The sequence below is a fragment of the Suricata suricatta genome, chromosome 2 (assembly GCF_006229205.1).
Source record: "Suricata suricatta isolate VVHF042 chromosome 2, meerkat_22Aug2017_6uvM2_HiC, whole genome shotgun sequence".
Taxonomy (NCBI): Eukaryota; Metazoa; Chordata; class Mammalia; order Carnivora; family Herpestidae; genus Suricata; species Suricata suricatta.
The window spans coordinates 21,810,792-21,825,634 of NC_043701.1; the positions used below are offsets into that span (position 1 = coordinate 21,810,792).

Consider the following 14,843-nt stretch of genomic DNA (forward strand, 5'->3'; position numbering starts at 1 on the left):
CATTTAAGCATCCGACTTCGACTCAGGTCATGATCTCTCTTTTAGTGAGTTCAAGCCCTGCATCGGGCTCTGTGTGACAGCTCGGAACCTAAGGCCTGGTTTAGGTTCTGTGTCTCCCTCTCTCTCTGCCCCTTCCCTGTTTGTGTGCTCTCGCTCTCTCTCTCTCTCTCTCTCTCTCTCTCTCTCTCTCTCTCTCTCTATCTCTCTCTATCAAAAATAAACATTAAAAAAAAAAACTGGATTGTTTGTCCATTGAGTTGCCCATGTTGTGGATTGAACGCACCCCCATGGGGTGTAGTTTTACATGATCCTCTGTCCTCTGTATTTCCTGTAAATTCAGGTTGCAGTTTTCTGACAGGATTGCCTGATCTTAGATAGCAAGGTGTTTGTATATCCAAAACAAAGTGTGTATGCACATATATACGAAGTACATATAAAGTATTGTTATCTTCTAGATCAAATATACGGAAAAGCTTAAAAAGTACAATGAACGCTATGCAAGGCTTTTAGATTGAACAGTTACCAGCATTTTGCTATAGTTGATTCTCTTCTTCTCTCTACATACTCTACACACACACTTTTTTCTTTTTGGCTCTACCTTTAAAATTAGCAATATTTCTTAAATCATCTAGTATACCCATCCTATTCAAATTTCCCAGTTGTCCAAAGAATGTTACATACCCTTTTTTCCTAACCAGATGAAGTCTAGTTTTACACATTTCTTTATGGTGTTTTATCTTTCTTTGGTCTCTTTCTCTAGAACAGTTCTGTCCTCCTTTTCTCTTCACATGACATTGACTTTTTTAAGAATCCTGAATGATAGTTTTATCTCATGTTTTGAATTGTCTATTTTCTTCATGGTGATGTATACAAGATATAAAAGATGAGGCACTGTTTTATATCTTGTATTTCTTTATGTTTGGGTGTTTTCATCAGGTTTTTAAGGTGTTATGCTTCCCTTATTGTAACCCCTTAGCCTTTTCCTCTCCTCCCCCTCCCCCTCCCCCTCCTCCTCCTGCATATTTTTAGCTTCTTAAGTTTCATCTTTGTTGCTCCAGAACTTTCTCAGGGAGGCTGTATGAGTTCATTTCGGTGGAACAGAGGTGGAGACTTCAAAGGACGGAAGTGGGATACAGACCTGCCCACTGATTCTGCTGTAAGTCCCTACTTGTGTTTTCTCAGTTTAACATTTTCCCATGTTGATTGGATGTATGTGCTTTTATTTTTCCATTATAAATATAAATATTAAAAAGAGCTTAGAAACTAAGAAATAAAAGTTTAAAATTGTACCTGCATTTGTCTTAACCACTGCTAATATTTTGGTGGTTTTTTTTGTTTGTTGTTGTTGTTGTTTTGATTTTTTTAATGTTTATTTGTGTGTGTGTGTGTGTGTATGTGAGAGAGAGAGAGAAAGTGGGAGAGGGGCAGAGAGAGGGAGACACAGAATCTGAAACAGGCTCCAGGCTCTGAGCTGTCAGCACAGAGCCCGACACCAAGCCCGACACAGGTGAACCCACAAACCGTAAGATCATGACCTGAGCCAAAATAGGATACTGAGCCACCCAGTTGCCCCTGTTGTTTTTTTGAGAGAGTAAGGGGGAGGCCAGAGGGGAAGAGAGAGAGATCGTCTTTTTTTATTTTTTTAACTTTTTTCTTAAAATGTTTATTTTTTGAGAGAGAGAGCAAACCGGGGAGGACCAGAGAGAGAGGGTGAGAGAAATCGTAAGCAGGCTCCACACTGTCAGCATAGAGCCTGATGTGCGGCTCAAACTCATGAACTGTGAGGTCATGACATAAGCTGAAACCAGGAGTCAGATGTTTAACTGACTGAGCCACTCAGGCATCCCAAGAGAGAGAACCTTTTTAAAAATAAAATTTTTTTAATGTTTTATTTATATTTGAGAGAGAGAAAGCGAGCAGGCACAAGCAGGGCAGGGGCAGAGAGAGATGGAGACAGAATCCAAAGGAGGTTCCAGGCTCTGAGCTGTCAGCACAGCTGCGGGGCTCAGCCCATGAGCAGTGAGATCATGATCTGAGCCAAAGTTGGAGGCTTAACCGACTGAGCCCCCCAGGCGCCGTCTTGAGAGAGAAAAAGTTTTAAGCAGGCTCCACGCTCAGTACAGAGCTTAATGCAGGGCTCGATCTCAAAACCATGAGATCATAAGATGAGCCAAAATCAAGAGTCATATGCTTAATTGACTGAGCCACTCAGGCTGTTTTTTAGTGTTTTTATCATAGTTGTAATTATCTCACACATAAAATTTTGTATCCTTTTTTTTTCTCCCACTTTTGCTGTGTTTAAGTATTTTTTCAATATTACCCAGTGTCCATTAACTGCTCTCCTATATTGGACCGTTTGAGAAATGTGGTAGGGGAGGAATTTTTGTTTTTCTATTTTAAATAATACTGTAAGGAATATCATGATGCATGTTTCTCCTTGGGGAGTATGGCTTTAAGAAAGATCCCTAGAATGAAGATTTATGAGATCAGAGAGTGTAAACTTTTTGGACACTTAAGAGTTTCAAGATCATGTTCTTTATTTCTTAGTAGTGACCATCAGTATGTCAAAATAAAGTTTCAAATGATGATATTCAAATTGAGTATGTGTATTTTTATCTTGGTTTTTTGTTATTAATTATATGAGTATGAATGATCCACTTAGAAAATAGGAATGTCTTACTTTATCTTTTCATTTTATAGATTTCATCTTCTAAATATAACCACTTGAAAGCTTTTTTGCTAGTTCTCTCTTTAGGGTAAAATCTAAAGATTAGAGTCCTTATAAACAGTGGTTGTTTTTAAAGAGCTTATATGTAAGATAGATTTTTGTGCTGAATTTAAAAAATTGTTTTTTCTTGTCTTCAGATCATCATGCATGTGTTTTGCACCTACCTCGATTCCAGATTACCTCCACATCCTAAATACCCTGACGGGAAAACATTTACTTCTCAGCACTTTGTTCAGACACCAAACAAACCAGGTATGAACCTCCTAAAAAACCAGGTTGAGATTTTCACATGAGATATATCTAGAGATTTATCTTGTTTTTTAATGTTTTTTACAGATGTGACAAATGAGAACGTTTTTTGCATTTATCAGAGTGCTATCAACCCTCCCCATTATGAGCTAATCTACCAACGTCATGTCTACAACCTTCCAAAGGTACTTCTTTTTAAAAAGTTTGCTTAATGTTTATTTATTTTTGAAGGAGAGCGTGCAAACAAGTGGGGGAAGGGGAGAGAGAGGGGGAGACACAGAATCTAAAGCAGGTTCCAGGCTCTGAGCTGTCAGCACAAAGCCTGATGGCAGGGCTTGAACTCATGAACTGTGAGATCATGACCTGAGCAAAGTCGGACGCTTAACCAACTGAGCCACCCAGGAGCCCCAAAGGTACTTCTAAATGTGGAAATTCCTACTGCAGAAGGTCATGGATGACTTGGTTTGATAATATTTTTTAAATTAAAGTCTCTTGTTTAAGGAATAGGTAAACTTTTTAAATTAGGTAAAATGTATTTCTTGAGTACATTTTTTTTTTAACTATGGAAGTATATATGCTTAATTTGGGAAAGTGTAAAGAAAAACAAAGGTCCAGGCATACCTGGGTGCCTTGGTCGGTTAAGCATTCAACTTCGGCTCAGTTCGTGATCTCACAGCTCATGGGATTGTGTCCATATCAGGCTCGGCATTGACGGTGCGGAGCCTGCCTGGGATTCTTGCTCTCTCCTCACTCTCCCTCCCCCACTCGCACTTTGTCTCATAATAAATAAATTTTGAAAAGGAAGATCACTCATTTCATTACTTAAAGGCTCAAGACATTTTTGTTTTATTGCCTTCAGTAAATTTCATTTTGGCCTTTTCTCTGTGCTGTTTTATGGGTTGAAATTATTTATGTAGTTTTACTTCCTTTTAAAAGTTAACTTTCTTGAGGAACCCTTTTGTACTGCTGGTGGGAATGCAAACTGGGACAGCCACTCTGGAAAACAGTATGGAGGTTCCTCAAAAAATTAAAAATAGAACTACTGCACAACCCAGCAATTGCACTACTAGGTATTTATCCAAAAGGTACAAAAATGCTGTTCTGAAGGGACAAATGCACCCCAATGTTAATAGCACTATCAACAATAGCCAAAGTATGGAAAGAGCCCGAAATGTCCCATCGACAGATGAATGTATCAAGAAGATGTGGTATAAAAGTACAATGGAATATTACTTGATGATCAAAAAGAATGAAATTTTCATTCTTTTTGCAACAATGTGGATGGAACTGGAGGGTATTATGTTATGCAAAATAAGTCAGAGAAAGATACCATATGACTTTACTCATATGTGGAATTTAAGAAATACAACAGATGAACATAGGGGAAGAGAAGCAAAAATTAGATAAAAACAGAGATGGAGACACACTGTAAGAAACTTAAATACAGAGAACAAATTCAGCATTGCTGGGTTAGGTAGGGAGATGGGCTAAGTGGACAATGGACATTAAGGAGGACACTGGTTAGGATGAACACTGGGTGCTCCATGTAAGTGATGAATCACTAAATTCTGTTCCTGAAATCATTATTACATTATATGTAGCTAACTTGGATTTAAATTTTTTTAAGTGAATATTAAAAATAACTTAGAAAAATATAATTTTCCATTCTATTAGAAAGCTTTCATAGAAACACTTTTTAATGGCTATAAAGTAGTTTACTATAAGGGGGCACCCAGGTGGCTCAGTTGCTCAAGCATCCAACTTCTGCTCAGATCATTGTCTCGCGGTTCATGAGTTTAAGCTCTGTGTTGGGCTCTGTGCTGACAGTTCAGAGCCTGGAGCCTGCTCCAGATTCTGTGTCTCCCTCTTTCTCTGCCCCTCCCCTACTCACACTCTGACTCTCTGTCTCCAAAAAATAAATGCAAAAAAAAAAATTTCTTTTGAGTTTATTATAAGATTGTAACATAATTTATTCAACCGTTTTCCTACCGTTGGACGTTTTGGATGTTCTAAATCTTTGTCTCATAAATACTGCAAAATATTCATCTTTATGGATATAGCTATCTGCATTTTGAGTAATTTTGTTAAAGTCCATAAGTGGAATTCTACGTTACAGAATATTTTCAAAGCTTTTAAAATATATTATCAAACTACTTTTATACAAAAGGTTATTGTACCAGTTTACATTTCTATTGAGGTCTCTTACGCTTGACTGTGAACTTCAGTTCTGTTGATGACCTTTGTAGTTATTGTTACCAGCTTCTTTATGAAGAAATTTTACATTGACTATAATCATAAATTGCATTCTCTATCAGATTCCTAGGAGAATGAATTTCATTTTTTCAAGTTCAATATCTCAGCTTTATAAGTGTTAATATTTTGGGCCATTGAAGTTTCTATACAAATCCATGCAAATGAAAGTCTGAATTACATGGAATTCTGAGTTAGTAGAATGTGAATCGATAGGGTCTGCATTTACCTTTTTGTTTGGTTTGCATAATCTTTGGCTTGGCTTGGTTTAAATCTCTCTTTTTTGTCTTCTTTCTAGGGACGAAATAATATGTTTCATACATTGTTAATGTTTCTCTACATCATAAAAACCAAAGAGTCTGGAATGCTTGGGTAGGTATTAATGCCTTAAAAACGTAACTACTTAATTTATTTACAGTTTTTCTTCCCATGTTAAAATTCTTCAGAAGCAGCATCATATATTGAAAAGATTGTGGACTGAACAAAAGATAGGGCTTCTGGTACTAGTTCAGCCCTGTCACTAACCAGTTCTGCTCTCTTGGGCAAATGCATTGATTCCTTACCAGCCTCCATTTCCCTGTTGGTTAAAAGTGGACCACATTGTTGGCGTTACAGTTGTGTCCCTCAAGGAGGAATTCTGAGATGTATATCAAGCTCTTGCCAGTTTAAAATTTTGAAACAGGGGCGCCTGGGTGGCTCAGTCGGTTAAGCGGCCGGCTTCAGCGCAGGTCATGATCTCACAGTTCGTGGGTTCGAGCCCCGCGTCGGGCTCTGTGCTGACGGCTAGCTCAGAGCCTGGAGCCTGCTTCAGATTCTGTGTGTCTCCCTCTCTCTCTGACCCTCCCCTGCTCATGCTGTCTCGCTCTGTCTCTCAAAAATAAATAAAAGACATAAAAAAAATTTTTTTAATTTAAAAGCAAAACAAAAACAAAACCATCCCATTTCAGACACAAAATCTTCTGCAAAATATTTATACTTCTAGAGAGACTGAGTCAGTACCCATGCTGTAATATTATTAACTGGGATGGAAAAACGGTGGGTCAAAATCGTTCAGTTGTTATTCTGGATATTTTGTAGTGAAGCCCACATGTTGTCTTAATAAACTCAGAGTTGTCGTGTGGTCGTTTTGGTAATTCAGGATGTAGTGTGTCAGGTAAGGTTTTGAAGTAGCAGGACTGCAGCTAAAGCTGGGGAAATCTCGCAGTGCAAGGTCTAGAGGTCTCAAATCCTGGGGGTAAGAAAATGTGAAGGGAAAGGCTTGGGGTGGAGAGCTTCGGGGGTCCGCTGCAGCTCTGATACGCGTGCCTCTTCTCAGATTTGCGTAGGCGTCCTGTTTTACACGTGCTCTAGAACGGTGTTGTCTGACGGCAGCCAGCAGCCACACTGAGCGTTTGAGACAGGACTAATCTGAATTGAGATGTTCGTAAATGTAAAGTATAGAGAATAGAACTTAAAGACCCAAAATGGGGGGAATGAGGCAAGCGATCTCAATAATTTTGTGCATCCATTGCCTATTTAATTAATACATTGGATATATTGGATTAAATGAAATAGATTACTAAAATTAAACCTGTTTCTTTTTACTTTCTATAAAAATTTTGAGGTGTCTATTAGAAAATTTAAAATTATGGGGGCACCTGGCTGACTCAGTAAGTAGAGCTCATGACTCTTGGTCTCTCAGGGTCATGAGTACAAGCCCCATGCTATACATAGAGCCCACTTAAAATATTTTTAAAAATAAAAATTAAAAATTTAAGTAGCATAAAAATAAATTTAAAATATATTTAGAAAAATACTTCAAATCATGTATGTGGTTTGCATTTGCCTGACATCACATTGTATTTCTATAATATACTGCTCCAGAGAGAGTCAAGTTCCTGTTCTTAAACATTAGATTCAGAGATTTTTTAAAAGACATAAACAGTCATTTATAAACAAATATAAATCTTTCTAGCTTCTTTTATCATATTAAATTTTTTTTAACTTTTTAATGTTTATTTTTGAGAGGCAGGAGAGAGGCAGAGAGAGATGGAGACACAGGATCTGAAGCAGGCTCCAGGCTCAGAGCTGTCAGCACAGGGCCCAATGCGGGGCTCGAACCCTGAGCCATGAGATCATGACCTGAGCCAAAGTCAGACACTTAACCGGCCCAGCTACCTAGGAGCTCCTTTTATCATATGTCGATATTTTTTTAAATTTTCTTCAATGTTTATTTTTTGAGAGAGACAGAGTGCAAGCAGGGAAGAGGCAGAGAGAGGGAGACAATCTGAAGCAGGCTCCAAGCTCCAAGCCATTACGACAGCACAAATCCCAACAGTGGGGCTCAAGCCCATAGACTGTGAGATCATGATCCGAACCGAAGCCTGACGCTTAACTGACTGAGCCACCAAAGCGCCCCATTGTCATATATTTTTTAATGTAAGAAAGAGTAAATAGAAAACTCACTTTTGGGAAGCATCTAAACTAACATGGTTCTTTTTTCCTTATTTTTTAATTACAAAAATAATACATGCCCAATATGCTAATACTTAAATGCTACATCAGTATATTAACTAGAAATTGAAAATTCCCCTCTGGTCAACCTCTCAATCCCACTGCCTCTAAGGACCCAATGTTAGCAGTTAGAAGTGTATGTTGATAGACTACTTTCTAGGAATAAGTTGATTTTTGAGTTTTATTTTTAACTTTGTTTAAAAAATGTATTGTGCCCAAACATATTATTCTGACCTGCTTTTTAATCTCACTGTTTGTCTTAGACATTCTTCCATGTCAGTAAATACAGATTTTTTTCCTAAAATTTCTAACAGTATTTATTTTTAATATGTGCATGCATATGTATTAGAAATATAGAATATGTTATAAATATATTGTTTTATAATTATTCCTCACTTAGTGTTTCTGAAAGACTATTTTGCTGTGAAGAATTAACTTAGAAATATTTTAGGGACGCCTCGATGGCTCATTTAGTTAAGCATCTGACTTCGGCTCGGGTCATGATCTCAAAGCTCGTGGGTTCAATCCCTGCATCGGGATCTGTGCTAACAGCTGAGATCCTGGAGCCTGCTTTGGATTCTGTGTCTCCCTCTCTCTCTCTGACCCTCCCCTGCTCATGCTCTGTCTCTCAAAAATGAATAAATGTTTAAAAGATTTTTTTAATAAAAATTTTTAAATTCGTAATGAATGTTTGTTTTTAATGTTTGTTTATTTTTGAGAGAGAGAGAGAAGTACAGAGCATGAATTGGGGAGGAACAGAGAGAGAGGGAGATACAGAATCCGAAGCCGGCTCCAGGCTTTGAATTGTCAGCACAGAGCCCGATGAGGGGCTGGAACTCATGAACTGCGCAATCATGACCTGAGCCAAGTCGGACGCTTAGCCGACTGAAACACCCAGGCGACCCTCGAATGTTTGGTTTTAACTGAAAGTTTATCTTTTTCTCTGTAGATCCAGATTGACATTTTGGTGCATAAATGGTTTGTCACGGTAGCATGAAGGTTGTGTTGAGTGCTACTCACAGTTTGTCCTGCACATAAAAATGGAAAAATTTCAGAGTGCTTTGGAGGCATCTGGCTGGCTCAGTCTGTAAAGCGTGCAACTCTTGATCTGGGGGCTCTTAGTTCAAGCCACCTGTTGGGTATAGAGCTTACTTAAAAAATAAATAAAATACAGTAAAATAAGAGAGAAGTATTTAGCGGGGTAATAACTTGCTCAGAGGCCAAAAATATTGATGCAGTTTTTGAAGTGCTTATCTTATTGAGCAACTTATGTGTGGAAAAGAAACATTTTAGACTAAAACTAATCTTTTATTTATTTGAGATTTTTTTTCTTAAGGGAAAAACTCTGAGGTTATTAACTTTTTAAATGTTTGATTAATCTATTTGATACATTCTAAAACAGTCAAATGGTTGAAAACTACTATCCTATAACTTAAAAGAAATAAGCAAGTGGCTCAGATATAGTCCATTTGGAATCATGCCCATAAAGGAACAGATTGATCCAAATACATTGTCAATTCAATGCCAGATATTTGTGCAGTTACTGGAATGAGGTGAATGTTTTACTTCCAAACGGGGGAAAAGATCTAGACAGAATTGACTGCACAGTAATTTAAGTGTTCTGCTCAGCAAATAAACCATAAATAAAGTTTAAAGCTAAAGCTAAATGGCAAACGGAGACAAAATTTTATAGTTGCAACACCTATAGCAAGTCCAGGCTAATATCCATCATATGTAAAGAGCATATATAAATCCATTAGAAAAGAACTATATAGAAAATGGTCATAGACATGAAAAACTTGCACAAAAAAGCTTTGTGCAAATGGCTAGTAAACACAAAAAGATGCTTAGTTAGCCTCATATACAAACAAGCCAAAATGAAAACATTTTTTCTGTCAGATTGAGATTTATTATTCGTAAGGTTTTTAAAAATTTTATTTTTTTTTAATTTTTATTTATTTATTTTTGTGTTTTTTATTTATTTTTGAGAGACAGAGAGAGACAGCATGAGCAGTGGAGGGCCAGAGAGAGGGGGAGGTACAGAATCCAAAGCAGGCTCCAGGCTCTGAGCTAGCTGTCAGCACAGAGCCCAGTGCAGGGCTTGAACCCACGAACCATGAGATCATGACCTGAGCCAAAGCCAGGCGCTTTAACCAACTGAGCCACCCAGGCACCCCTATTATATATTTTTTAATATACCCAGCATGGGGCTCTACACCCAAAATGGGGCTCGAACTCACAAACCTGAGATCAAGAGTTGCATGCACTACTGATTGAGCCAGCCAGGTGTCCCTATCATTTGCATTTTTGGTGAAGAAGTTCCTTGAAGAAATGGGAAAAACCAATTAGTACCGAAATGACCTTTTTTGAAGGGCATTTTTTGTAATATATATAGCTATATTTTAAATTTTTATCAAAATTAATAACTAATAATTTTATAAGTCCTGTGGTGCTATGAGTTCATGACAGAAATAAGCAATTCCGTGTTCCCCAAGCCCACTGAAGGCAGCCACTGGAAACCCTCTTAGCATTTTTCTTCGGATGCTGCTCTCATAGTTCCAAATAACAGAGGCAAGCAGTTCTCTCTTGATTCTTCAGTTTGGGACATTGGAGGCCGATTCTTACTTTGTCAGATGAGTAATCTCTTTCTCTTGTAGCCCTCTCCTCCCTTCGTACTTTGAATACTATATAGGACTCTCTAGAGTCGAAGTGGATTTTTCTTTTTGTTTATATATAAGTAGGATTTAGTTGAAGCTCTATTAAGAATGACCATGTACAAATAATTAGTGAATTCTTAATTCAGGTTGAATAGGTAAAATTCTCTAAGAGACCTGGCATCTCTGTATCCTCCATGTAAAAATTTTTTTAAGTTTTCTACTTTAATCTTTTTAAAATTATTCTGTAATAGTTCTTGAATTTTCTACACCCCGTAAGTCCATTTGTTCTAAATTGAGGTTTAAGCACAGTTAAGGAAGCAATTACTGGGACGCCTGGGTGGCTCAGTTGGTTAAGCAGCCAACTTCAGCTCAGGTCATGATCTCGCAGTTTGTGAGTTCGAGCCCCACATCGGGCTCTGTGCTGACAGCTCAGAGCCTGGAGCCTGCTTCAAATTCTGTGTCTCCTTCTCTCTCTGCCCCTCCCCTGCTCACGCTCTATCTCTCTGTCTTTCAAAAATAAACATTAAAAAAATTTTTTAAAAAAAGGACGCAATTACTATTACTAGGGTCTACCTGATAAGCCATATGTATCATAACTCATTACAGAATAGCATTAAATGTTATCAATTAATATGTAGTCCTTGTAAAGACTCTTGTTTTTGTTATTTGAAAAAAGACCTTAAATGTTTGGCAATCAGCTCAACTAAAAAGTTTTTTTTTCTTTTTATAGGAGAGTTAATCTTGGTCTATCCGGTGTGAATATTTTGTGGATTTTTGGCGAGTAGTGGGTCATTTAATCCCAGACATTTGGACTTTTATTTGACTGAACCAGGAGTCGAGTCTAAGCATCTCTGAGTCACTGCCTCTTTTGAAATAAGATACATATGGGTATTAACAGACTCTTAGATGTAACGAGAAATTAGCTATTATGGAATTTCTTGAGAAAGTATTTCCTGTGTTCTCTACAGCAAGAGACATTACCTTCACTTTTTTTTATTATCTTTCAGATTTTTCAGTTGTCTACAGAACTGCAAACCTTCAGGTATTTGTTGACCCCAAACAGTGCAATTTCCCCTTAATTAAGAAATTTGAGTCCTTTGTCATTGTCACCTCCAAATGAGAATCATCCACCTGATTTTGCCCCACACAACTTGTTTTTTTCAAATGCATTATTTGGTGTAAATATTTAAACAAGGAAATTGCCAATTTGGCTTTTTTTATGTCTTTACTTCCCTGTTATTCTTCAGATGAGCCCAAGGCCCGTATTTAAAGAAATGAGGTAAACTTCTAAGTAATCTATTAGTCCATGTATATTTTTAAGCAATATTGAAAGACAGTATTGGTTTGACAGTATTGGCATTTTTAGAAGTCTGCTCTTAAATTAACTCAGAGGTAAGCTATCTGGGTCTTAGGTTAAGAGGCTGGCTGAAGACATTAAGGAACTATTGCTTTGATTTTAATAACACAGTTTGTGTTCTTTTAAGATCATGCAATATCTGTTTAATTTTTTTTAGATTTGTTCAAAATACCTGGAGAGTAAGAAGTGACTGAGTTTTGCTTGACTCTGTTTTCTTACATAGCTATGTAGAGGACCTTGAAGGCTAGCTAGCAGGTGCATTTGTTTTCCAGATTGACTTACTATTAGAGACCACTTCTGTCACCTTATGTAAACCTGGAAACAACAAAAAACCAGAATCTTCTGTGTAACTGCACTTTGGTCCTATATATGCAGCCCGTTTTTAATAATTTGTAAATTCTGTTTTTCGAAAAGTCGTTCCTGTTTTTTGAAAGTCATATGTCCAGAGGAAAGGAGGTTTCTTTTCCCAGCTTTTCGTGTATGTTAAATATGTGTGCTGTGGTGTTTTAGAAGAAGATGTCAATTAAACATGTTAAATATAAGAAACATGTGAAAATCTAAGTACAGTTTCAAAATTTATTGAAGGTGTCATGGTATTAAAGGGAATAAGGAGAAAAATATTAACACAAAGGACAAATTTTTTTCTTGATAGGACTTATGGCAGCTTTTAGTTCAAAATTCAAAGCTGTAATATTTTTATTTTGTAAGTGACTATCAAGAAAATATATGGGAAATACACACGTAAAAACCCTCGAGACACACACTAAGAAAGAGAAGCTCTTCTGTTTGCACACTGCGGGTCGCTGGGGAGTTTCCCCATATTGACTGGTCTCCACAGGTGTCTGAGCCGGCTTGTGTCTTAATGTAGCCTTCATAAAAAATACTTTGATGAATTAGTTGGAATTCAAACTTCAAGAAGACAGTACACTACAAATATGGTCAAATTTTTTTGGTCTTTGTGTTAAAATATTTTGGTCTTTGTGTTTAGAGAAAATATCTACTTTTCTCTAAATGTTATTTATAGGGTATTTTTCACAAGTTTTTCTTTTCATCTCTTGACTCGTCCTTGTGGGATCAGATCCACCATTATGTTGATGTTAGATTATGTTCCCTGTATCATTTATCCTTTTCCCCCCCCAGCTATGAATACCAGCCTTTACTTCAGGCAAATTTGGTTTCAGGAGCGTGTCTAGGTGTTTATAATTTAGTTCCCACTAAGACATAAAGATGCCGTGTTGCTTGCCTTTCTCAAACTGATATATGGTCCCCTCTAAGCTGATGCTTCGGTGGTGAGGACATGCAGCATACAGCTGGCACTTCTAAACTCGGCTTGGGAATAGAAGTCCTTTATCTGTCTTTTTGGAAGATAAATGTTTTAAATGTGGACTTTTCCCCAAACATCAGTCTTGGTCCCGTGTTTCCCTGTCTCTGCTGTTCCTTACAGACCTCACTCACTCCACAGCTCCGTTTGGAGTTGCATTTGATTTCTAGGTTCACACCAGCCACAGCCTCTCTTCTGCTCAGGTGCTCCATTTCCCTGTGACCGTGACCTGTCCGGCATTTCCCTGTGGACGTCCTGCCGACTCTGCGGCCAGAACTGAATTCACATCTGCTGAAACCAGCTTGCTCTTCTAACCTCCCTTTTTCTGTTCATTGTACTACCCGCTGCCCACGCTCAAAACTCCAGTGTCATCTGTGATTCCTTAGCTCCCTGGGTCCCCAGTCCAATCAGGCACCAGACCTCATCCATTCTTTCTGAACAGTGTCTTGCAGCTGTCCCTTTCTGCGTCTGCTGCCCCTGTGCTCATTTGCACCCTTAGCAGCTCACACAGGACCACTCCAACAGCCAATTCATCTCGCAGCTTCCTAATTGTCGCCGCGCTTCCAGACTTTACAACTCATCCCGCACATTCTCTTCAAATTCATCTTCCTAAAACACCTGTTTGATCATTTCATTCCCCTGATCAGTTCCTTAGCCTGACATTTAAAGCCCTCCGCAGTCTGGCCCCACGCCAGCCTTCTCCCAGACCCTCGGCCCCTTGCCGGGCTCTCTGCGCTCCCTCCCGCTCCTCCCGGCCGCTCTCTGGGGCAGCCCTGCCCGCCCTGCCTGCAGACTTCGCTCTGATTAAAGCTGCTATTCTTTGGAGCACGTCCTGACCGCTCCAGCTGGCAGTCATCTCTCCCCCAGGGTGATTGGATCCGTGCCCCTCTCTGGCGCTCAGCAGCCGCACACATAGACTCCAGAGCGACTTCTGGTCTAACAGTGCGTTGTCCTTCTTTTCTCGCCCTCCTAAAAGAACGGAGCTTTTTACTAGTCTGAGCTGTCCTGCTGTTCAGGAGGTCTTGACAATGACTAAAGCCACCTTCTGGGAAAGGCCTGTGTTCTCTTTGAAGGACACCTTTCGAGCAGCCAGGCACCCTGGCTTCCTTGTGTTAGGCCTGCAGAGAAGGAAGCAGCCCCAGAACTGGAGAGCAGCAAGGGGGGCTGTCTGAGGGAGGTGTGCGGAAAATGCCACCACCACTTCCCTGCACCCCGGTGGGTCCTCCCCAGTGAGCTGGGGTGAGGCCACTGCGCTTAGCACGTTGTTCCAAATGCCACAGGTCCACCCATCCCTCAGGGGTGGCTTTGGTCCCGGCTGCCATCAGACTGGGTAGTGGCAAAAGGCAAAAAGCAAGACTGTAAGCAACAGAGGGCTGGGCTCTCTGGTGGGAAAGCTTTCGAGAAGGATCTGTGGGTGCCTAGTCTGCACCCTAAATTAGAGGGGTTGGGGCGCCTGGGTGGCTCAGTCGGTTGAGCATCGGGCTTCGGCCCAGGTCAGGTCTCATGGTTCGTGGGTTCGAGCCCCGCATCGGGCTCTATGCTGACAGCTAGCTCAGAGCCTGGAGCCTGTTTTGGATTCTGTGTCTCCCTCTCTCTCTGTCCCTCCCCTGCTCCAGCTGTCTCTCAAAAATAAATAAAAAGCATTAAAAATTTAAAAAAAAAATTAGAGGGGTTTGCACAACCAGCACCCTGGTGCCATAGGCACATCTCACTGAGTATGCCAGTGGCTTTCTGACGAGTTTAGATGGTTGTTAGGTGTTCGTTCTGAGCCACATCTCTAGTGTGGTC

General features: G+C 39.3%; 1 protein-coding gene across 5 annotated transcripts in view; it reads left to right on the forward strand.

The window, feature by feature from the left end:
- The window catches only part of TMEM209 (transmembrane protein 209), a 32,537-nt gene extending 18,007 nt beyond the window's left edge, over window positions 1-14,530 (forward strand). Inside the window, exons 11-16 of one of the 5 annotated variants that reach the window (XM_029923492.1) lie at window positions 1,059-1,156; window positions 2,866-2,980; window positions 3,065-3,162; window positions 5,526-5,599; window positions 11,385-11,419; window positions 13,259-14,530. In XM_029923492.1, the coding sequence (XP_029779352.1) occupies window positions 1,059-1,156; window positions 2,866-2,980; window positions 3,065-3,162; window positions 5,526-5,599; window positions 11,385-11,419; window positions 13,259-13,335 (497 nt within the window). In that variant the 3' untranslated portion in view covers window positions 13,336-14,530. The other 4 variants (XM_029923461.1, XM_029923466.1, XM_029923476.1 and 1 more) reach the window with 4 other exon arrangements.
- Window positions 14,531-14,843: the final 313 nt, after the last annotated feature.